General features: G+C 38.4%; 2 protein-coding genes across 2 annotated transcripts; both read right to left on the bottom strand.

Moving 5' to 3' along the window:
- Positions 1-9,686: 9,686 nt before the first annotated feature.
- LOC102886312 (olfactory receptor 1440-like) lies at positions 9,687-10,631 on the bottom strand. The gene has a single exon (XM_006908324.1). The coding sequence runs from the start codon at positions 10,629-10,631 to the stop codon at positions 9,687-9,689; it is 945 nt and encodes a 314-aa protein (XP_006908386.1).
- An 11,265-nt stretch (positions 10,632-21,896) lies between these two features.
- On the bottom strand, positions 21,897-22,847 carry LOC102886564 (olfactory receptor 1440-like). The gene has a single exon (XM_006908325.1). The coding sequence runs from the start codon at positions 22,845-22,847 to the stop codon at positions 21,897-21,899; it is 951 nt and encodes a 316-aa protein (XP_006908387.1).
- Between the last annotated feature and the right edge of the window lie 375 nt (positions 22,848-23,222).

Raw genomic sequence — 23,222 nt, forward strand, 5'->3', positions numbered from 1 at the left:
TGCTTGGTACAGGAGGTGAAATTAGGACCTGTGTCCCATCCTCCAGGAGTAGCTCTTTCTATTTTCCCTTATTCTAAAACCTGAAGTCTCAATGGCAACTAGAGCGAATCTAAAGAAACGAGATGATTTTTTTTTTTATTGCAGACACACTTACACATGCACACACTCATGAATCTAGAATAGCATAAAAAGCACTATCTTGAAAGCCAAAAAGAAGAAATGCTGATCCAATTTCTGTTCCTCCTACATTTTTGCTGTATATCCTTGGGAAAAATTATTTGCCTTTCTGAATCTTAAACGTCTCATCTCCTGTCTCTACAATAAAGAGATTAGCTTAGGTAAGTGTTTTTCAGGCTACGTTCCTTCCTTCTTTCTTTCCTTCTTTATTTCCACTTGTAAATAGCAGAACATTTTTAAAAACAAAATATTTTGCAGAATTCCAGAATATCAAGTCCAGCTTCCCTGATTAAAGTTGAGCAGTAGGGAGAGAGGATGCCAGCCTCTTGCCTCTTCCACCTTCTCCTCCTTCACATTATATGATTCTAGAAATCACCACTAACCATTCCTAAGGAAGGACAAAGGGCAGACTCACCTACAACTTCTTAAACTCTGAGTTTCCATCAGTTGGCTAAGACCAGAAGCTTGGAACAGACCCCATCTCTGCTGGCACATGGATCACTGATCTCAGCCAAAGAGATAAATAGAATTTGGTTGTAGCTACTTTAAATTGGCCACCAAGGGAAGGACTTTTTGGAGCTTTAAAGGAAGGCCAGTTTTCTCCTAAGTGCTGCTGTGTCCCTCTAGGCCGTGGGGTATGACCTGTCCAAGAGAACGCCTGCCTACTGGCGGCTTGGCTTCATGCCTGGGCTCAGGGGTAAAGAGGATGCCAGCTTCAGTTGGGTTGATTTCCATTGGCTCTGCTTTCACTGTATTCTTAGTCCTTGACCTGGTTCCAGTAAGATATCTCTAGAGGCAGTGAAAGCCAAGAGTGGCTCTTGGCTTCGAAATATGTAACTATTTCATCAACAGTAGTTACCTTTGTAAAGCACTTGGTATTTTACAGAATCTCTTCAATGTAAGCATATCTTTTGGATGACTCCAAGAGTTGGAACTAGGACTAAATGGGTGAGAGAGAAACACAGAGAGAGAGAGAGAGAGAGAGAGAGAGGAAAGGGAGGGGAGTGGAGTGGAGTGGAGTGGAGTGGAGGGGAGAGAAATTAGAGGAAAATGATAGAACAGTCTAAAGATAGAACAGATATCCTGGAAAGGAGTAAATTCTCCATCACTGGAAGTAAATAAGAAAAAGATATTACACTTAATAGTGACGATCTCACTTATATGTGGAACTTAGAAAAAAAAAAAAGAAAGAAAAGAAAAACCAAACTCATGGAAACAGAGGAGAAGAACAGGTTGGTGTTTGCCAGAGGCAGCTGGGTGAGGTCGGAGAAAAGGCTGAAGGTGGTCAGAAGGCACGAACGTCCAGTTATATGATAAATAAGTTCTGGGGACAGTATTTATTAACTACAGACAGCATGGCGACTGTAGTTAATAAATACTGTATGTTTAAGAGTTGCTTAGAGAGTAGATCTTAAAAGTTCTCATCACAAGAAAAAAATTTGTAACTACGTGAGATGACGGATGTTAACTAAACTTATTGTAATCATTTCACAGTATACACATATATCGAACGATTATGTTGTATGCTTAAAATTAATACAATGTTCTATGTAATTTATTTCTCAATAAAACTAAAAAGAATAAAAAATAGACTCTTAGAAAAAGAGAGTCTGAATCAGTCGACCTGATAGATTCCTTAAAACTCTCAGATTCTATGATTCTGTGAAATAAAGACGAAGAGAAGAGAAATCAGCAGGCCTCCACTTTTGGTTGTGTGGACGGGGCCTTTGCATGTTTATCTCAGAATATTCAGAAGATATTCTCGAATACATTTTCAGATGAGAGAATGGAATTTTGAAGAAGTGTTGGCCAAATATGCGGAAAGATTGTGGCAAAGCTGGAATTCGTACTTAGGACTTCCGAAATCCAAAGTCCATGCTCAAGTCCTCTACACCCCACTGCCACCCTTAAGGACATAAAAAACAGGTGGCAAGGGGGCGGAAAAATCACTTGATAGACTTCATTTGCCAAAAGATCTATGTGCGGGGAGTTTAAAAGAAAATAATTCTTGCTGTTCGACTAGGGCCAGATTTTCCTCATGTTTGTGTTCTGTTTATGATGTACCGAATATCCAACTTGAAGAGATTTGAAGTCTGTGTGTCTCGGGGAAGGATATGCAAGGAACAGAAGGCAGTGGGCCTTGTGCAAGCCCACAGGACACTGCGGCTTCTTTCAAGGATTTGTGAAAGATGGCGGCCACACCCTGTTTGTGTTGGCAGCTCTTCAGCTTGCATCCAGATGAGAAAAATCTGCAGTTTCCCTTCTCTGCTCCTAACCCCCACCCGCTTCTCCTCTACCAGAGACACAGTCTCCTCCTGTGAAGCTAAAATATTATACCCTCCCCCAATTCCCATGCTTGGGTCTCTCTAAAACTCGATATTCATCATAGTCAATGCAGTCATTTATCTGCAGTTAATCTTTACTAGATTAAAAAATAATAATAAAAACGAAAACAAACCTCTTGAGTCTTACTTCTTGTTACAGAGTGACGGGTGTAAGGCTAGGGTGCTGGAAGACTGTGGTGTTTTATTTTTTTAATTCCTCTCTCTCTCCTTCTCTCCCTCCCTCCCTTCTTGCCAAGGCAAAATTTCAGAAAGGACACTTCTTCTTTTACATTTACAGAATATAAACATCATCGGTGGAATCAATGAGGTCTCCCAACACCTCCACCTCAGCTCTTTTCATCAGATGGTTTTAACCTGGTTGTTCATGATCGTCCAGCATCTTCTAACTGGTCTTTTTGCCTTCAGACTCTCTCCAGTTCAAACTTCTTCCTTAACAAGCAGGTGGACCTCCTAAAACACAGACCCAATCATGTCTATCCTTGTTCAAGAGTATTTGTTCATTTGTTGCTGCTCACTAAGAGCTCAATGACATTCAAATTCCTTACCTCGAGCCTCCAAGCCTTCATCACCCAGTGATGCTTGATGAACATGGCATAGAAATCAAAAGGGAAAAAAAAATTAACAAAAAGCCATTGGATGTGGCAAGAAGGAAGAAAGGTCTGATCTTCCCAGCACAGTTTCAATAGCCCGTGAATCCCAGATGGGGTATCTGGAGTGGGCCTCAGCGGGGATTTGAGTATAGCCAGGTGCTGAAGAGAGTGAGTTGCCAGTTTAGCAATGAAAGAAGAGGAGAGGGGAGAGTTGGTGCAGCATCCGGCAATGTCCCGTGAAAGAATTCTCCTTATGGGGGAACCCGGAACGGGTTTGGAGACTGAAGGATAGGCCCCAGAGATGGTCGCTCCGAGACAGAGGTCTCGGTCGTGGCTGCTCACCAGGTCACAACAGTCATGGGCAGAACCAAAAGTTAAGCGCGTTCCTCCACTCACCAGGAACAAAGGACGTCTACGTGAGAACACAGACACGAGGGGCAGTAAGAAAAACGAAGAACTCGGAATCAGGAAGGGAGGGGCTTGATGTAAGAGGGAGTGGTGCTGAGGACAAAGTTATGTTTTTGCTTAAAGCTGGTCTTGTCTGCCTTTGCAAACAGTCGTTTCTAGCTCACAGACAATGCCATGAAAGTTATTTATTTTTCTGGATCCAGGGTAAATGGAGACAGTGTTCTCTGGAATTTATTTTCAGCCTTAGATCTATAAACCAGCATGACAAAACCTAGATAATAGTTGCCCAATCACATATGTCAGACAGATGTGGTCCTCCAAACACAGCGTCTATTGTCTGTTCTTTAAAGAGACTCTGATGCTTCAGTCCTGTTTGAAGTGATGGGAAGGGCAGAGCCTCTTTTGGGAAGTCTTGTTGCTGTGGTATCCCCTGCTGAGAGAGCCTACCCAAAGCCTTTCCTACAGAAGCCTTTCTGAGATCAGGAATATGGACAAGCATGGAGCCACTGGGACTCATGCAGCCAATTAACTGTCCTACATTGCAACACTGAGTTGTCCCTTAAAATAGACCTGAAAATAGTCCAGAGCTGATGTGACTTGAGAAATGTACAACCACCCTGAACTGGCTCGATCTTAAAAGTAGCATTTTTTCATCAGGGCTCAATTCCAAGAAGAGGCAGCTGTGATCAGAGGCAGGAAGTTAGGATGATAAATGTTCACTGAAGAGCACCATCCAGCTGGATCCCAGATGGTGGGAAAGGCCTTGTCTCTGAGAGGCCATAAAAAGCCAGATGAATAGGGGACACATCTTTCTTTGTAGATGTTGATGGTGTATGCAGGCGAGAGGAAGAAAGAAGAGACAGCTATGGGTTATCAAGTATCTGTTTATTTTACTGAATCATTAATTAGTCTTAAAAATTTTTAATTAGTTTTGAAATTCTCTGTCAGATGTGGCACATAGAAAGAAAGATTCCCTCTGTGCACTGCCTATATTATATCTTTTACTAAGGTCTCAAGACATCACTCTTCTCAAGCTGATCGCCCATGGGTTTGGGTAGTCATCTTAAGAGAAACCACACATGGCTAGGGATAGCAAGGAACCACCTACTGCTCACCCACTTTATGGCCTCTCCTTGAGATGAAATTTCAAGCTCAATAATGCAGAAAATAATTCTGGATGGGCTTCGCCTCACTGTGACGATTTCATCCTTCTCTATACATCTCAAGTCAAATTTTATTTATCCCTCTATGTTTAAGGGCAACTAGAAAGATAAGCTAGAAGGTTTCAAGGTAAACATCCCTCTAAATTCCCTAGCCGCACACTGTCTCGACCTCTGTACCTTCAAACCCTATGCCACCCCAGTAGCATGATTAGCAGCCCCACCCTAGACCTTACCATAATGGGAAACTGCTCAATTATAAAATCTCAAACTCTAAAACTTCCCTGGACCAAAACTTCCTGTTTTTCTATAATGCAACTCTCGGTGAATCTATTCTTGGTGACTTCTTGCTCCTCAGCCCTTCCCAAGTTCATGAGTCCTTCATCCTGGCTCTTAGTGGTTCTGACCACCACCCCTCACCATTTTCTTCTTTTTCCAGTACAATCCAGACTTGGGTTGCTGATGGAATCCGCTATTTGAATGTGGCCTCCAATTCACTGCTACATGAAATCCTTCCTGAGCCTGTCGTTGATTCCTTCTCATAGTCCTCATAGCCCCTCAACCTTTCTTGACTCCCTCGGCTGGATGTGATTTCTCTCTCTTCCTAATTCTCACAGCTTGAACTTGTTTTTTCCTCGTGGCTTCTATCATTTTGTGACTCAGATAATAGTTATGTGTCTACTTGCATTATTTCTCTTGGAGGTCTTTTAGGGTTTTAACTTCTTACTCATCTTTGGTTTCCAGTACCCAGCATCAAACAGATGCTCAGGGGCTGTTTCGTGAATTGAACAGACAATTTTTCTACAAAGGAACCTAGAAAAAATAATAGGTTCATCTGGATATCAACTGCAAAGTTCGGAAGAGGGTAGTTTTACAGAAAAGCAAACTAAAACATGCAATGAGGATATTAGTTTGCTATTGCTTATAATGAATTAACACAAATCTAGCAGCTTAAAACAAGAGACATATATTATCTCCTACAGTTGTGTAGGTCAGAAGTCTGAGAACAGTGTAGCTGGGTTTTCTACCTATTGTCTTCCTCCTGAACAGGGTAAGGAAAGATATTGGAGTCCTTTAGCCCCACCCAGCTCTTCAAGCAAAATATCACCTCTTTTGGCATCCTATGAGGTAAGGAGGGAGGATACTGTAAATGTTCTTTTTGCAGATGAGAAGTAATAGGTTGAAATCACTGGGAAAGAGCTCATTGCTTAGTTCGAGGGGGAATTTTCTCACAGTCAGAATTTCCTTATATTTTTCCAAAGATAAAAGGGATGGACGAAGAGGTTGTGAACCCTCAGGATGAAGACAAGTTTTGAAGAGAAGTATTCATATTTCCTGGGTACAAAGCAGAGGTGGATTATTCGGCCTCTCTCAGACATGGATGCCACAATATTTGAAGCGATAATCCCAGCTAAGGCAGCAGCTATTTGGGAAAAAGGGGTACCTTATGTGGACCACTGCAAGAGAGACATTAACATGCCATCCTCTTAGGTGACATTGGTACACATGCCTGCTTTGACCCTCACCTGCTGCTTGTTTGCTAGGTCACCTCAGCAAGTGTGAAGTGAGCTTCTGCTTACTCATCTCTAAGATGAGGGGCTCACAGCCTAGCTGTTATGAAGATCAAAAGTTTGTGGGTGTAAAGTGTAGAAAGGTACACATAAAGTCAGTAATGTCACCGTCACCGCTCAGACCCATTTCATGCCCCCTCGTCTGCATTAACATCTCAGCTACCATAGTCTTGCGATGGAGCTCCCTTTACCAGTTAATAAAAGTCTACCAGGATTTCACATGCTGGTTCCTCGTGATGAAAATATATCACACATAGATAAGACATCGTTCCGTTCTACTTGCCACTTCATATTAGTTGGTTAACTTGGTCACCTTTGTAGCCCTGTAATATATTCATGGCAATCCATATGTAACTCTACTTGGTACAAGTCAAGACATATTTTAAATGCAGAAAGAGAAATGGCTATTTCAAAAAAATCTATGGTAGATCTATTCATTTCTACTTCTGACCAAAGGGGCTGCTGCCCTCTCCTCTTCCTTAATTCTGCATTTGGCCCAGTTCCGTCCCAAGAACACCTACCTGTCCAGTAAATGTCTTATTGGTGGATGACATATCTGGACCATGCCACAGCACAACAGGTGGGGGAATTGCAATCCTGGCAGTCATGGTCGATCGTGGTTCTGCCAGAGCCCGAGGTCTGAGACCGTGCAGGGCTGTGCAGAAGTCGAACAAGGACACAAGCTTACCTCTTCCATTGGTTTAGGAAAGGGCGGCTTCCTTTGGAGGTGGCAACTTCACTCAGGAACAGAGATGGGTTGGTGCTTCCCTCGATTTTTATTTTCTTAGGACCTTTCATTTCTGTGGCACACTTCCTTTTTCTCTTTCATGATCTGATCTCTAAGGAATGAATACCCACGACAGAAACGGTGCCTTCGCAAGGATGTCACCTTCGGTCTTGTGCACGTTCCAGCGTCTTTCCTTTTTCATCTTTCACTTAAACAGCTTTACCGAGATGTACTCCACATATTAGAGATTTACCCTTTGAAGGTGTGCAATCCAGTGGTTTTTAGTATATTCATAAAGTTCTGCGCAATCTAATTTTAGAATATTTTCATGAAAAGGAACTCCATACCCATCAGCAGTCACTCTCTACCCCGTCCTGCCTCGGTAACCACTCACCTACTTTCTGTCTCTATAGATCTGCTCATTTTGAAGAATTCATTAGGATGAAATCATGCAACATGTAGTTCTTTGTGACACCCTTTCACTTATGTGAACCTTCTGGAAGTTGCTCTTTTTTACAGGTGTTGCAATCCACTGATCCACTACCTGGGATGGCTCTCAGCCTGGGAAACAGGAACTTCTTCTCAACCCCACTTACCCCTTGATCTTCAGATGTCGACTTTCATTCATCAAAAATATTAGAGCACTTATGCAAAATGGGATCTAGGTACATATAACATTAGTTTCCGAATTTAGAATATAAAATAATTGAGGTGTACAGTGATGAACGGAACAACCAAACAGCAGTCAATGCTGAATGCAGAGCTTTTAGCCTCTGCCTGGAATCCTAGAAGCTGCCGATCCGTCGTCTTCTGCTAACGCATCGTGGAAAATACATCTTTGAACACAGAATTCGCTATTCTTTATCTCAGAGCGCGGCTCTTCTTGGGCATGGTGCTAAGTTCCTTCCACAGCCTAGAAACCCAGAAAATATTGTGCGGTGGAATTCATAGATGCAGACCATTTCCCCCTAGTACGACATCACATAAGGTACACTTGTTTCACATGTATTTACAAAGAGAGAAACACGCCGTACTGTCCAGGGGTCTAATTACTAAGTCTGTCATGACTAATTAACCTCTTATCCTTGGTCGTTCATGATAAACTCCTGCATAGGGATGTGTGTCCTAAACCTCCACATCATACGGATGATTTGAAGACCAAAATTAGAGGGATGCAGATCTTCTGTGGAAATAGGCCCCTCTGACTGAAGGGTCTTCACACTTCTCTGAGGATTGTGTTTTTCATAATTAAGGAGACTTTGAATTTTACATAATGAAACTTTTTTGCTGGCTATGACACTGACTCTGAATATTATTTCTCTTTGGAGATCTTAATCATCTGTGACCATAAAAATATTAAGGATCTAACAAAGCAGAATGTGTGACACTTAGGAAGTTATTTCTCTTCCTGAACTCCAGTCTGGTGTTCACCTGAGTTCTTGGTCATCAGGCCAAAGGTGAGGGAGGTCTGAATGGAATCACTAACAGATGTTAGTGCTTAAAAAGACATTAGAGGAAAATGAGGTCCATAGCCCCAGATCCAACTGTCCTTGACTAAAGCCTATCGACTCAGCTGTTGTCTAAAAGAACTTTCCCATTCACCTCCAAGTTCCATGAAGTTAAATTCCACCTCGGGAATATAAAGTTTTAGAAGCAGGACCTTCAAAGCTGTGCTGCCTACAGTGGCCCGGAAGGTTTGCTTTAAGTTCTTACTACATGAATACTCGTAGAGATTTTGAATTTCCCTTCTGAATACAGAGGAAGAAATATACACAATGCCTTTTATGGGAATCAGAATCCTATCAGAAGACAAACAATAAGAGTGCTCTTTTTGTCCCAGCCTGAACTCCCCAATATTTCCCTGTGACTTACAGCAATTCCAACTAAGTGTATAAGGAGAAACGGCCAAATCTAGACTTTAATATGCACCAGAATTTCAGTTTCTTATAGCTAATTTCGCCATCCACTTCCCATCTGTTAATTATTAGAAAAACAAATTCCTAATGGAGACTTGTTCTACTGAAAACAAAAGCAGCAGGAACACATTGTCGGTGGTGCCAAAATCAGGCACCAGATCACCCCATCATCAGAGTGCCAGTTTCTGATTCCCTTTTCTGAGTACACAGTGAAGATAGAAGAATAAAGATGACTCTATAGCAACAGCAGACAAAGAATTGTCTAGAGATTCCTAAAGAGCCAACTGGTCAACCAAACCTTAACTATGACAGAAACCTAAGCATTCCCATTACAACAAATTTCTTTTTCGGGTGAAGATGACAAATCTTTGATCTGGTATGGTTACTTTTGTTTCAAATAAACACATAAATGGAGAGATTAATCTATAATTTCAAGAGGTTAAAACAAAACGTTTTAACCTGGAGGCCTTGATCAGAACTGGCACCTTTGGTCCTCAAGGTAGTGTATGTTAGGTAGGGAAGGAATATTTAAGATGAAGGAGTGCATCACCATTACTAGCTGCAAAAGTACTTGTGGGTTGCTTGGCCTATTGATGCATTAGGTCATAGCTGAGGAAGAATGGATATTGAGCTTTCAGATACTTCTCACGCATTTTCCTGTCCTTATGCCAGTAATGGGTTTATATAAGAAGAGTATAGCAACGGTAATTCAGTCCACAATTAGAAGAGTTATGGGTCAATGTTTTAATTGACATTTTTTTCTGCACTGTACATCTGAAATAAATTCAATAATTAGTAACACCGGGAAAAGATTCTCTTCTTCCATCTGTTTAGGGCATCTTTGATTTCCTTGTTCCTCATGCTATAAATCAATGGATTTAGCATGGGGGTTATAATAGTGTATAAGACCGATGCCAACTTGTTTTGGCTCTGAAAATCATCAGAATTAGGATACATATAAACAAAGATAGCTGAACCAAAGAAGAGAGTCACTACTGTCATGTGAGAAGCACAGGTGTTGAAAGTCTTAGACCTGCCTTCAGCTGAGGAGATCTTCAGAATGGTGGCAACGATATGACCATAGGAAATCATGATAACTAGGACAGATATGAACCCAAAGATCACTGTGAACATAGACATCATGATTTGGAAAAAAAAGCTGTCAGAGCAGGATAGGACCAGCAGATGGGGCAGGTCACAGAAGAAATGATTGATGACATTTGGCCCACAGAAATGGAGCTGAAGAAAGGCGCATAGTTGGATAAATGAACTAAAGAATCCAGCTAGATAAGATCCTGCCACCATCTGCACACAGAGAATGGGAGACACGATGGCTGTGTAGAGCAGAGGATTACAAATGGCAGCATATCTATCATAAGCCATGGCTGCCAGGAGACAGCTCTCAGTCAGACCCAGGCCACAGAAGAAGAAGTATTGCATGGTGCACTCCACATAGGAGATGAATTTATGCTTCTTGAAGAAATCCGAGAGCATTCTGGGGGCTATAGTGGACGCATAGCAGATGTCCAGCAAGGACAGATTACGGAGGAAGAAGTACATAGGTGTGTGCAGGCGGGAGTCCATCCTAATGAGGGTGATGAGGCCCATATTCCAGGACACTGTTATCAGGTAGATCCCTAGGAATACTGAAAAGAGGACTGTGGTGAGCTTTGGAAATTCAGAGAATCCCAAGAGAATAAACTTTATAATCTTTGTACTGTTTCTTCCGCCAGTCATTGCATTGATGATGCTAGGATCTGCAGGGAAAGAAGAGAATAAATCTCTAAGTCAGTTGTTATCTCAATTTCTGTTGAAATAAACTACCTTCTACCCACACCGAACACAGAATCAGAGAAATGTTGAGCCATTTTAGAATAACACTGGTTCACTTTGCCCCAAATATCTATAATGGTTCAGTGTGTCAATTTTCCGATATATAAAAGGAGGATAATTACACTTTCCATCATTAACCCATCAGGCTCTTACAAAGACAGAAGAAAGTATATCAACATTTGGAAAACCCTTCTTAAAAGAATCTTTGGAAATTTTAGAATATTGTTAATGGGGTTATAACTCCTGTGCATGGATTAGTGACTGAGAGCATGGTCTTAGATGTCACATAGCTGTTTTTGGTTTATTGACTCTAAACAGGTTGTCTGTTATCTTCCTGCCTAAGTTGCCTAAGTTAATTCATCTTTAAAGCAGGGATAACAACAACAGAACCTATCTTCTAGGGTTTATTTGAGGTTTAATTAGTTCCATTATGTGCAATGTGTGCCATGCACATAATATAGTTTTGAAGCACTCTTAGTTTGTGAAAAACTTTTAAAATTTAAATTTTAAAGGATTGGTCAAACAGATAACTTTCTCAGACTACAATGTGATTAAGTTAGAAATCAATAACAAATTGGTAATTAAGAAACGTAGTTGGAAACTAGTTACATATTTCTAAACTATCAGAAGTCAAATAATAAATTATAATAGAAATTAGAAAATATTTGTAACTTAAATATAATGAAAAATATTATTCATCAAATCTTGTGGACTTTTTTATTGAAAATTTATTTTTTGCTGAAAACATTTTATTGAAATTGACAACACAACATTGTATAATTTTAAGGTGTACAATGCGTTGATTTGATATATTTATATATTGCGATATGACTACCATCATAGCTTTAGCTAACACCTCTTTTACGTACCATAATCATCTTTTCTGTAGTGAGAACACTTAACAAATCTTGTGAACTTAACTAAAGATGTACGTAGAGAGATATAGTTGTATTAAATGCGTGTAAAAGATAAAAACAAATGATCTGACCATAATTCATAGACAATTAGGAAACAATAAAAATTTAATTAAGTATAAAGAATTTCAAAATAATACAACAAAATCAAAAGTTGATTCTTGATATGTCAGGAAAGTTGATTCTTGACTTTATTGGTGACACCAAGTAAACCAAAACTTTTAAAAAACGGAAAAGGGGATATAACTCTAAACAATTTTCTGTCAATAAATTTTAAAACTTAAATAAAATGTACAAATTCTAGGAAAATATAACTTGCCAAAAGTGACTCAAGTATAGAAAAATCTGAATATTCTATAAATACTAGAAAAATTGAATCAATAGTAAAACTTTTCCCATGAAGAAAACTCCAGACTCAAATGGTTTTATTAGCAAGTTGTACAAAAAATTAAAGGAAAACGATTTCAATCATACACAAAATTTTTCAAAGTATGGAAATCTGAGCAATTTCTAACTACTTTTGTGGGAGTATAACTTAATACCAAAACCTGACAAGGATGGAATAATAAAGAAATATTATAGCCATACTCACTTACAAACTTAACAGATTAGAAACATCTTAAACAAAATTTTGGCAAACTGAACCCAACACAAAATAAAAATAATACGACATTATGAACAAGTTGGGTTTTTTCCAGAAAAGCGAGGTTGGTTTAAAACCAGAAAATCAGTTAATGTAATTCATCAGTTAATGTAATTACGAGATTAAAGAAGGAAGCAATATAATCACCTAAACAGATAAAACTAATAAAAAAACATATATGACTTTTAAAAGATAGCGAATAAGGGAAATATTTTATTCTTGTAAAGAAAGCTTACAACCAACCTCAGTAAATTACATCCTCAATGGTAAAATATTGAAAGCATTATCCTCAGGGTCAAAACAAGGAAAACATTGCCTTATCTTTAAACTAGTTTTAATTGTGTCAAAAAAAAAAGCAAAACACTATTACATATTTTATTAATCTTTCATTTACATATTCTAATTAGTGTAGCAAGGGCAGAAGGACAATCAAATTTTAAAATCAACTTAAGTGAAGTATAATTTATACACAATAAAATGTATAAATTTTAAGTGTGCAGTTGACAAATTTTTTCGCCTATTTGCATACCACCACAATTAAGATGTAGATCGCTTCTTTCACTACAGAATATTCTCTTGTGCCTTTTTCAATTCAGTCTTCTTTGCTAATCTCTTGCCATAAGCAACAACCAACTGGCATTCTGTCCCTATATATTAGAATTGCCCACTCTGGATTATTCAAAATAAATAGAATAAAAATGTATGCACTCTTTTATGTCTGGTTTCTTTCATTCAACATAATGTTTCTGAGATTCATCCATGTAGTTATGGTCATCAGTAGTTTGTTCCTTTTAACAGCTGGTTAATGGTCCATTGTATGTATATACCATAATGTGTTCACCCATTCACTTATTAATGGACTTCTGGATTGTTTCTAATTCTTAGCTTCATAAATAAATATTTTATTGAAGAGGCTTTCCTTTCTCCAGTGTATGTTTTTACCTCCTTCGTTGAAAATTATTTGCCCATATATACAGGGGTTTATTTCTGGGCTCTCCATTCTGTTCCATTGGTCTGTGTGTCTCTTTTTCTCTTTTGATTATTGTCACTTTTTAGTATGATTTGAAGCCAGGCAGTGTGATATCTCTGGCCTTGTTCTTTATTCTTAGAACTGCTTTGGCTATTGGGGTTTTTGTGTGTGTGTGTGTGATTCCATACAGATAGTGCTGGGAAAATTAGAAAGCCACATGCAAAACTCTGAAACTAGACTGCTATCTGTCACCATACACCAAAATTAACTTGAAATGGGTCAAAGATCTAAATATAAGACCTGAAACAACAAATTACATGGGAGAAAACATAGGTACTAAACTCATGGACCCTGGATTTAGAGAGGGTTTTATGAATTCAACTTCAAAGGCAAAGGAAGTAAAAGCAAAAATAAATGAATGGAACAAAAAGTTTCTGCATAGCAACAAACAAACAAACAAACAAAAAAGGATGAACCAAAACAAAGTGGCAACCAACTGAATGAGAGGAGATATTAGCAAACAACACTTCTAATAAGGGGCTAATATACAAAATATACAAAGAACTCATACAACTCAACAAAAAAAAATCCAATTAAAAAATGGGCAAAGGACCTCAACAGACACTTCTCCCAAGAAAACACATAGACACAGCCTACAGATATATGAAAGATGCTCAACTTCACTAGATACCAGGGAAATACAATGCCATGTACATATGATGTATTATTGAATTGTACACTTAAAACCTATATAATTTTATTAACCAATGTCACCCCAATAAATTTAATTAAAAATACATGTAAAGTGAAGATGAGCATAATTAAATAAATACTCCTTCTTTTTCCAATAACATATCCATGTGCCACATTTTCTCATACCTAACACACTACACTGCGATAGATTGAATGCAGATCCACATGTAAAAGAATGAAATTAGATCCTTATCTCACACTATACACAAAACAGTTTACAATGGATTAAAGATTTAAACATAAAACATGAAGCTATAAAACTCTTAGAAGGAAATAGAGAGGAAAATTTCATGACATTGATCTTGACAATGATTTCTTGGATTTGACTCCAAAAGAATAAGAAAGAAAAATAAAAATAGATCAATGGGACAACATCAAACTAAAACGCTTCTGCACAGCAAAGGAAACAAGCAACGGAATGAAAAGGCAGCCTATGAAATGGGAGAAGATACTTGCAAACCATATATCTCATAAGAGGTTAATATCCAAAATATATAAAAAACTCCTATAACTCAATAGCAAACAAAACAAAACAAATAACTTGATTTAAAAATAGGCAAACAAATTGAATAGATATTTCTCCAAAGAACACATACATATGGACAACAGATATATGAAAAGACACTCAACATCACTAATTATCAGGAAACTGCAAATCAAAACTACAATGAGGTATCACCTCACACCTGTGAAGACAACTATTATTAAAAAAAAAAAAAAAGACAAGAAATGTTGGCAAAGATGTGGAGAAAGGGGAACCTCTGTATTCCGCTGGTGGGAATGTAAAATGTTACAGCCACTACGGAAGATAGTATGGAGGTTCCTCAAAAAACTAAAAATACAACTACCATTTCATCCAGCAATCCCACTTCTGGATATGTATCCAAAAATAAATGAAGTCAAGATTTCAAAGAGATACTTCACACCCATGTTCATTGCAGCATTATTCACAATAGCCATGATATGAAAGCAACCTAAATGTCCATCAAAAGATGAATGAAGAAAGAAAATGTGGTACATAAGTACAATATTATTTAGCCTTAGGAATAAAGAAAATCCTGACATTTGGGACAATATGCATGAATCTGGAGGATATTATGCTAAGTGAAATAAGCCAATCACATAACTTTACATATACAAGGCATAGAAATTGAAGTAGAATGGTGGTTGCCGGGGAGGGGTTGGGGGTAGAGAGAAACGGGGAGCTGCTGTTCAGAGAGTATATAGCTCCAGTTATGCAAGATAAATATGTTCTAGAGATCTGCTGTATAACATCATGTCTATAGTTAACGATATTGCACAGTGCGCTTCAAATTTTGTTAAGGCTACATGCATCTCATGCTAAGAGTTCTTACCAGAATAATCTTTTTTAATTTGAAAAAATTTTCACAACGATTCAGATATCAGAGTCTCACTGTCTACTGTTCAACAGCCATTCCTGAGATTTTCAGTACTGTAATATAATGCTGCTTTTTTCACGAAATATTTTTGTTTTAGAAAGTACAGTTATTGATTTGGTATAGATATCTTATTGAAATAATTATTCATGTTAATACACAATCGGTGAAGGAAATGAGCAGAAAAGAACCTGCGTATGGTAAGCGGCCAATATCTGTCAATATGGTTTACTGATGAGAGCGAAAGCATAAAAGTGAACGAACATACACATGGCTATGTTACGGTAACTCTATGCCCAGACTGGAACTGAATAATTCATAAGTAGTCTCATAGGAAATACTAATTTCTACAATTTGGGGGAGAGGAAGAGAAATGAAAGATAGACAAAGTAGTCATGGGAACCCCTCTGCATTTTGCCTTTTATCTTGTAAGTTACCCAAATTCATCCAACTGGACTTTTCAATGTCTTGTTTCCCTCGACTGTTGTAATACTGGGACAGAGGAGAAAATCACCTGCACAGATTTCTCTCTAGTCTTTCTGTAGCTCACTCATCCTGGCCTGAAAATTATCCTTCTAAAGCAGAGCGTTTTAACCATGGCTGCACGTTGGAATCATCTAGTGTGCTTTTAAAAGCCTCATTGTTCAGGCTGCATCTCCAACCAATTAAATCTTCTTCTCTGGAGCTGGGAGCCAGGCATTCATGTTTGCTAGAACTCCACGAGTGATTTCAATGTGTAGTCACAGTTCAATGTGCATAAATATCGCCCTATGGGCTTGTTAATACACAGATTGCTGGGCCCTACCTCCAAGAATTCCTGACACAGTAGATCTGGAGTGGAGTCTGACAGTTTGCATTTTTAACAAGTTCTCAGGTGATGCTGATGCTGCTGGTCCCAACAGCACACTTAGAGAACCACTGCTCTGAAGAATAAATAAGTTAAATGAGATTTAACCAGAGTACAAACTGTTTTGAAAGCTGACAGAATGGCTGAATGTAGCTACATCTTAGGAAAGCAAAGCCATACTCAGCACCTGCATTTTTTGTGAACGCCTCCCAAGGCTCACATGCTCTGGACGAGGGGCGCGCTCCTGTAGTGCTGAAGAAATACACAGTCTTTGTCAGAATCTAAGATTAAGCTGATGCTTCCGATCGATAATGGTATAACTTATTTCTATCAGTATATAAATCTTTAAACTATGTAGAACCATGATGGATTTTCTTCAATGTTTAAAAACAATTGCACTCATGAGACTAAACGAGAATTTTAAGGGGTTGTTCATTCACTGAAATACCATCATGCCAATTTGGATGAGGATGCGTGTGTGTGTGTGTGTGTGTGTGTGCGAGCTTGTGTGTATGTTCAGAAAGTCTTCAATCATGGAATGAGAAACAGAGTTTGAGTTTCTCTCTAGCTGGAGCTAAAGTAGGAAAAATTATCTGAAGTGTTTCTGTGCATCACAATTTTTCCTGCACCAGCCTCAGGAGCCAGGAGATCTGACCATCCTGAGACAATAACATTCTCATGGGAACTGAGGTCGTTGCTCTCATTGAACTTGACTTACTATGTTATAATGTATTTCTATCAGTATATAAATCTTTAAATTTCATGTAGCCTTTCATGTAGTGAATGGTGTCGTCGTGATTTGTAATGTTCACAGTGACAGATTAGTAATTTCTGCCCAATGTAAACTTCTTAAATTAGCAAAGGAAAGTATGTCCGGTCTTTAATAGTTATTTTCTCTTTATTATTCCTTGAAATTAGGAAAAAAGGAAGGAAGTAGAAAAGGAAGCAAGGAAGAAAGAAAAGAGAAAAGAAGTTCGTATTTAGAAAATTTAAGGCACAAAATGACCCACTTACAAAGGCAGGGCATGCAGGCCAACAATGGGGAACATGTAGCTCATTGACTTGACATTGGTCATATTTCAGGATTCAAGGTAGGGGATAGGCTAGTTTACTTGTGTCTTGAACCTTTTAAGCCCTAACTAGACCCTTAAATGAATTAGAAACAAAAGGCTACAAAATGTAAAATAAATGTTGATTCTTAATGAAATCCTTAGGCAACATGAAATGAAGCATGTTAACTATCGTAAAAAGAGTTTGCATATTGACAGGCTTTCAACAACAAATGGACAAATCAATTGTAACTTTTAGGGTACAGTACCATAAATGTCTACCTTTTTGTTTATCTGTCTATAATAATAATAATAAATACTTATCGAGCACTTACTTTCCTACTCATTCTTCTAATATATATATATTAATCCATTTAATCCTCACAATAACCCTATTTTGATATGAGGCACATGACGTTAGGGAAGTTGCCCAGGGCCTCAATGCTAATAAGTGAGAGACTTGAGAATTCACTTAGTAGACTGGCTCCAAGGTTGGGTATTCAACAATTCTGCTATCCTGCAAATGTACATGAAAAACGTATGTCTCTTTCATCTTTATTTTCATAGTCATTAGCATTGTACCATTTGATTAAATCCATAAATCATTTGAAGTCTGAAGATCATTATTAAAGTATAAATAAGAAAAAAATAAGAGTAGGTAGGGTCAAAGGTCACACTGACCCAGGATCAGCTGTAGCTAACACGAGTCACCCCCAGCATCCAATGGTAGAGCAATTAATAACCTCCCAGGTCCGCCGTGACAGCAGTGGAGGACGAGTTTTAATATTTCAAAAAGCTGTTAAAATCATATATTTATGCAAATTAAGACCATCCAATTGCTTTGGAGTAAAATTACATCAACTCTTGCTGGCTACTCTATTTCACATTACACAAAAGTTTCTACTAGTCTCTGATAGACAGAAATGGGAAATTAAATTATTTACTGAGAAGTAGAGCATACTTGGCTCCACCGTTTACCAACTTTACGATATTATTAGGCAAATCACTTCATCTCTTTGTGCCCCATTTCTTCATCTGTAAGGGAAGAATGATCATCACTCCATAGAGTTTTTGTGAAGACCAAATGAAGTATAATATATAAAGTATGTAATAGAGTGCTAAACTACAAAAAAAAAAAAAAAAGGGAGTTATATTAATAGTGAATAATACTGATTACATCTTCAAAATATTTTGCTAACTAAAAATCTTTTGCGGGAAAAAAAATGGAATTTTTGGTGGTGAAAATTTGGGCTATCAACAAATCTTCATACCCTGCATTCCTTACTCCACCTACTTGCTAATGTCTGAAATTCCATATTAGATGTTCTTATTTTGGTTCAAATACCTTGGTTTCTGTTAAAATTCAAATAATCCCATTGGGATAGGGGAGAGGGAGCATGGTTATCATGAAAAAAATAAAAAAGTAAAAATAGTCATCAAAATCGGATGCATGAGGTCTCCGGGTTGAGGGTATGGGAGAACAGGGTTGCAAGAAGAGAAAAGAAAGCCAAATTGAAGAAAGCAAGCTCTTTCAAATTTTACCCACCCAGATATTCTTGTTGATATTCTGACAGCTGTGTCTTAGAGAAATGTGGGAAGTGCTGCCTCCACAGCTGCCTTCTCCTGGAGCTGAATCTTGACCTCGCTCTAGATGCCCAGATGTGCACAGTTCTTCCAGGAGCTGGACATCCTATGAGCATTCAAGATGGAGATGTTTACTTTCCCTAGGCTCTGTGCTTTCAGCCATGGCTCCTACTCACCATTGCTATAAGAGAGAGGCTTCCAACTAAAGATTCTCTTAAATGTATCCTTAGGATCCAGTGTGGAGAGAGAAGAGGCAATCAACAAAGAACACCATCTTCAGTTAATTACTCTCGAGAGTGTTGGATAGGAAAACAAATGAGAAATGCCCCCAGTTGATTTCATCTCTCCACACCATCGCGTGCCCTTTGTGACCGAAATAAATCAAGTTCCACTTTTCCTTTCCAGACCTTCAGAATCATGACATCTGGTAGGGACTCTCAAGATAGGCGATCCTGTCATTTATTATCCAAAATGAACAACTTTGGTCATGAAAAGGAGTTATTAATAATCATGTCAGGACAGTAAGCACAAATCAGTATTGTCCCAGACAAACTAGGTTGGATGGTCACCCAACATTTGAAGTCTTTATCAGAACTGTCGGTCACCTGACTTTTCTTTGTAGTTTCATCACTCAAGTATGCATACCTGAATGCTAAAATGAATTTTGCATTTTTAATTTTTGACTTGTAACACAGATTTATTATCTTGTAGTATCTGGGGGGTCAGATGTCCACAATCAGTCTCACTAGGCTAAAGTCGAGGTGTGGGCAAGCCTTTGTTCCTTTCTGGAGGAGTTTTGCCTTCTTTTAACATGTCAGTTTTCACCTTCCCCCGCCCTCCTCCACTCTCTCAAATTCATTTTTCCTTTGGAATTTCTCACAGTTTACATTTTTCTAATTGATTCCCCATAGTATAGTTTAATATGTCTTTCTGTCCTTTGTAGTTCATGTAAATTGGTAGTTGCATATAGGGCATGATTAATATGATTCAGTTTTGATAGTTTTAGCAAGACTATCCCATAAGTAAGATTGCTCATGTATTTTTAATATCCAAATTTAGAAGACACATGTCTCATTCTGTGTCACTTCATAAGTCCAGCAGTGCTTTGCCTCACCGGCTTTTCTGTCCAAGTACCTATGAGAAGTCATGAGAAATGTCTACATGTCCCACAAATTTATCCTGGACCTTGCGTGCCACATCAGTGGATTTTTAAAAGCCTTCCTCTGCTTCTATTTTTCTCTCCAGTAAGTAAATTGCACAGGTGTTTATTCTGATTATTTAAATGTAACTTCTAGTTTTACGTTTGCGCGTCTTTCTTGTGCATGATGATTTTTCTCTCCTTAATATTGTCTACAGCAATGAGATAAGGTGGCTCTTCTTAAAGAATGTATACATACCTGTTCAAATATTTTAGAATGAGATAACAGCAAAAAAAAAAGTTTTTTTTTTACTCTCCTCGATCAAGGATACAGTTAGTACTTTGTGTAGAAAAGGGAGTGAGCGTGAGGCAAGACATTGTCAGGTAGTGCCCAAGTGAAACGGGTTAGAGGCCTTACAGATTGGTTGTGACGGCAACAACTGGGCTGTAACAAAAAGCTCCAGAAACAACAGGTGAGACTCAGAGAATCTGAAGAGATACAGAGGAAATATCTGATACAAATAAACCTTTGCACCACTCAGATTTTTTTGTGCCTTCCCCTTGTATCTGACACCAAAACATATTACACAATACGAAGGCTCCGCTTTTCGTGGGAACTAGGTGCCCTCACTTCTTCCCAAGAAGGGAGGTACATTCAATAGGGTTAGTGAAACAAATTACTGTCCTTGACATGGCAGCTAGTTCTGACGTCCCAGCTGATTAATCACATCCCTCCACCACTGATTTCAGATTTCACTCACTCTTAGCCATTATTTCGACTCGTCTCCATTGCTTGTCTAGAGGGTTAACCCACACCTATATCTCTGAAAAGTCGGAGCCCTTAATCATCTTGCTCTTGCTAGTTCCTGGTTGCTGCAATTTCCTATTAACCATTCTCCTGGGCACAGAAGCGTCAGGAGATGCTCCTGTGAATCCCCTGCATTCCAGACATACTCCTTCCAGCCCCTGTTGTGCAATGGGGTATGATGACCATATTCTTGATTTGGTTCTTCATACAAGGCTGAATTTTATTGGTCTTTTTTTTCTCAAAGTCCCTCTAATTTTTATCTTTACTAACTGCATACAAAAAGCTCTTTTAACTCTTCAAGTCTCCAAATTTCTTGATTCTTTCTATATTCTCTTGCATTCTTGCCTGAAAACTGACCAATTGTTTTGTGAGCTCATCCCATTTTTGCATCACTTTGTTAAATACATCCAACAGCAACCAACTCCTGCTACAAGCATTCTGTTTTCCCATAGAGTCTCCCTTCCAAGTTATCTCAGGTGACAAGGTACCAAATATTTCATTATGCCAAATGTAAACTGCTATCCTTCCACTTAGCAATAACAGATTCCTTGACACCAACTGCCTGGCCCTAAATAAACTTACAAATGTTAATAGTTTATTTTTTAAAATAACACACCACTACCTGTACAAATTTCTATAATAGCTGTGATAGACTGAGTATGCTACAGTAGCAAATAATTCAAAACACATTTATTTCTTGCTAATACTATAGGTCCATCTTGGGTCAGCTGGGAGCACTTCTACTGCATCATCATCTTACTCTTTATGAGTCAGCCACTAATGGGAGCATTGGGGAAGAAGAAGTTAAAAAAAGCACACACATATACAGCCTCTGCCTGGAACTAAGATATGGCACATCTGCTTACATTTTATTTCTTATAACAAGTTACACAGCCAAAACCAGCTTCAAAGGGGTGAAGTACAATTTTCTCCCAGGGAGTAGAAGGGAAACAGATATTTATGAAAAGTTACACAATATACTGCAGGACTTACAAGTGCTACTATAGCCATTTTCATACACTGTTCTGTATGCTTTGTGTCCTAAGATCTAAAAGGCACCCCATAATCAAAAATTCAAGAAGAATATTCTCTTCTTCCATCTGTTTAAAGCATCTTTGATTTCCTTGTTTCTTAGACTATAGATCAGTGGATTTAACATGGGAATCAACATAGTGTATACAATAGAAGCCATCTTGTTTTGGCTCAGAGAATCATCAGAGCTAGAACACAAATAGACAAAGATACCTGAACCAAAGAAGAGAGTCACTGCTATCAGGTGAGAAGCACATGTGTTGAAGGTCTTGAACCTGCCTTCGCCTGAAGAGATCTTCAGAATGGTGACAATGATACAACCATAGGATATTATGATAACTAGAACAGATGCAAGCCCAAAGATCACTGTGAGAACAGAGGCTATAACTTGCAAGAAAAAGGTGTCAGAGCAGGCTAAGATCATCAGCTGGGGCAGGTCACAGAAGAAATGGTTGATGACATTTGGTCCACAAAAGTAGAGCTGAAGTAAGCCACATAGTTGGATTAATGAGCCAAAGAATCCAGTTATACAAGATCCTACCATCATCTGCACACAGAGGGTGGGGGACATGATGGCTGTGTAGAGCAGAGGATTACAAATGGCAGCATATCTATCATAAGCCATGGCTGCCAGGAGACAGCACTCAGTCAGACCCAGGCTAGAGAAGAAAAAGTATTGCATGGCACAGCCCATGAAGGACATAGATTTCTGCTTTTTAAAGAAATCTGAAAGCATCTTGGGAACTGTGGAGGAAACATAACAAATATCTAAGAAGGCAAGTTTATTGAGGAAGAAATACATAGGTGTGTGCAGGTAGGAGTCTATCTTGATCAAGGTGATGAGAGCCAGATTCCAGGACACTGTCATGAGGTAGATCCCTAGGAATATTGAAAAGAGGAAGCCTGAAAGCCTTGGAAATTCAGAGAAGCCCAATAGGATAAACCTAGCAACTGTAGTGCTGTTTCTTCCTTCAGCCATTGCCATGGTGCTTCTGAGATCTGAAGGAAAATAACAAAAGAAATCTCTTGATAGTCCAGTATCCTTAAGTGATAAAAATTAAATGGATGATGTTACCCTGCCATTCAGTTCTCTAACTTAAATGATTGTCCTATAAATAATATACAAAAAAAACTTGCCATATACATTTTTATTCTTTATTTTGGGGAATCTTTTATCAATGTATAATCTACTACATAGAAAAAAGAACATCCATATAAATATAAATCCCCACCTGCACTTAAAAAAATATATCTAGAAACACCTATCCCATTGATGATGAATGAAAAAGGGAAAAATGAAACCTATGCAAGAATTTTAAAATGAAGAGAGAAACTAAACATTATGTTAAAATCATACACG

Source organism: Pteropus alecto, unplaced genomic scaffold (genome assembly GCF_000325575.1).
Source record: "Pteropus alecto unplaced genomic scaffold, ASM32557v1 scaffold793, whole genome shotgun sequence".
Taxonomy (NCBI): domain Eukaryota; kingdom Metazoa; phylum Chordata; class Mammalia; order Chiroptera; family Pteropodidae; genus Pteropus; species Pteropus alecto.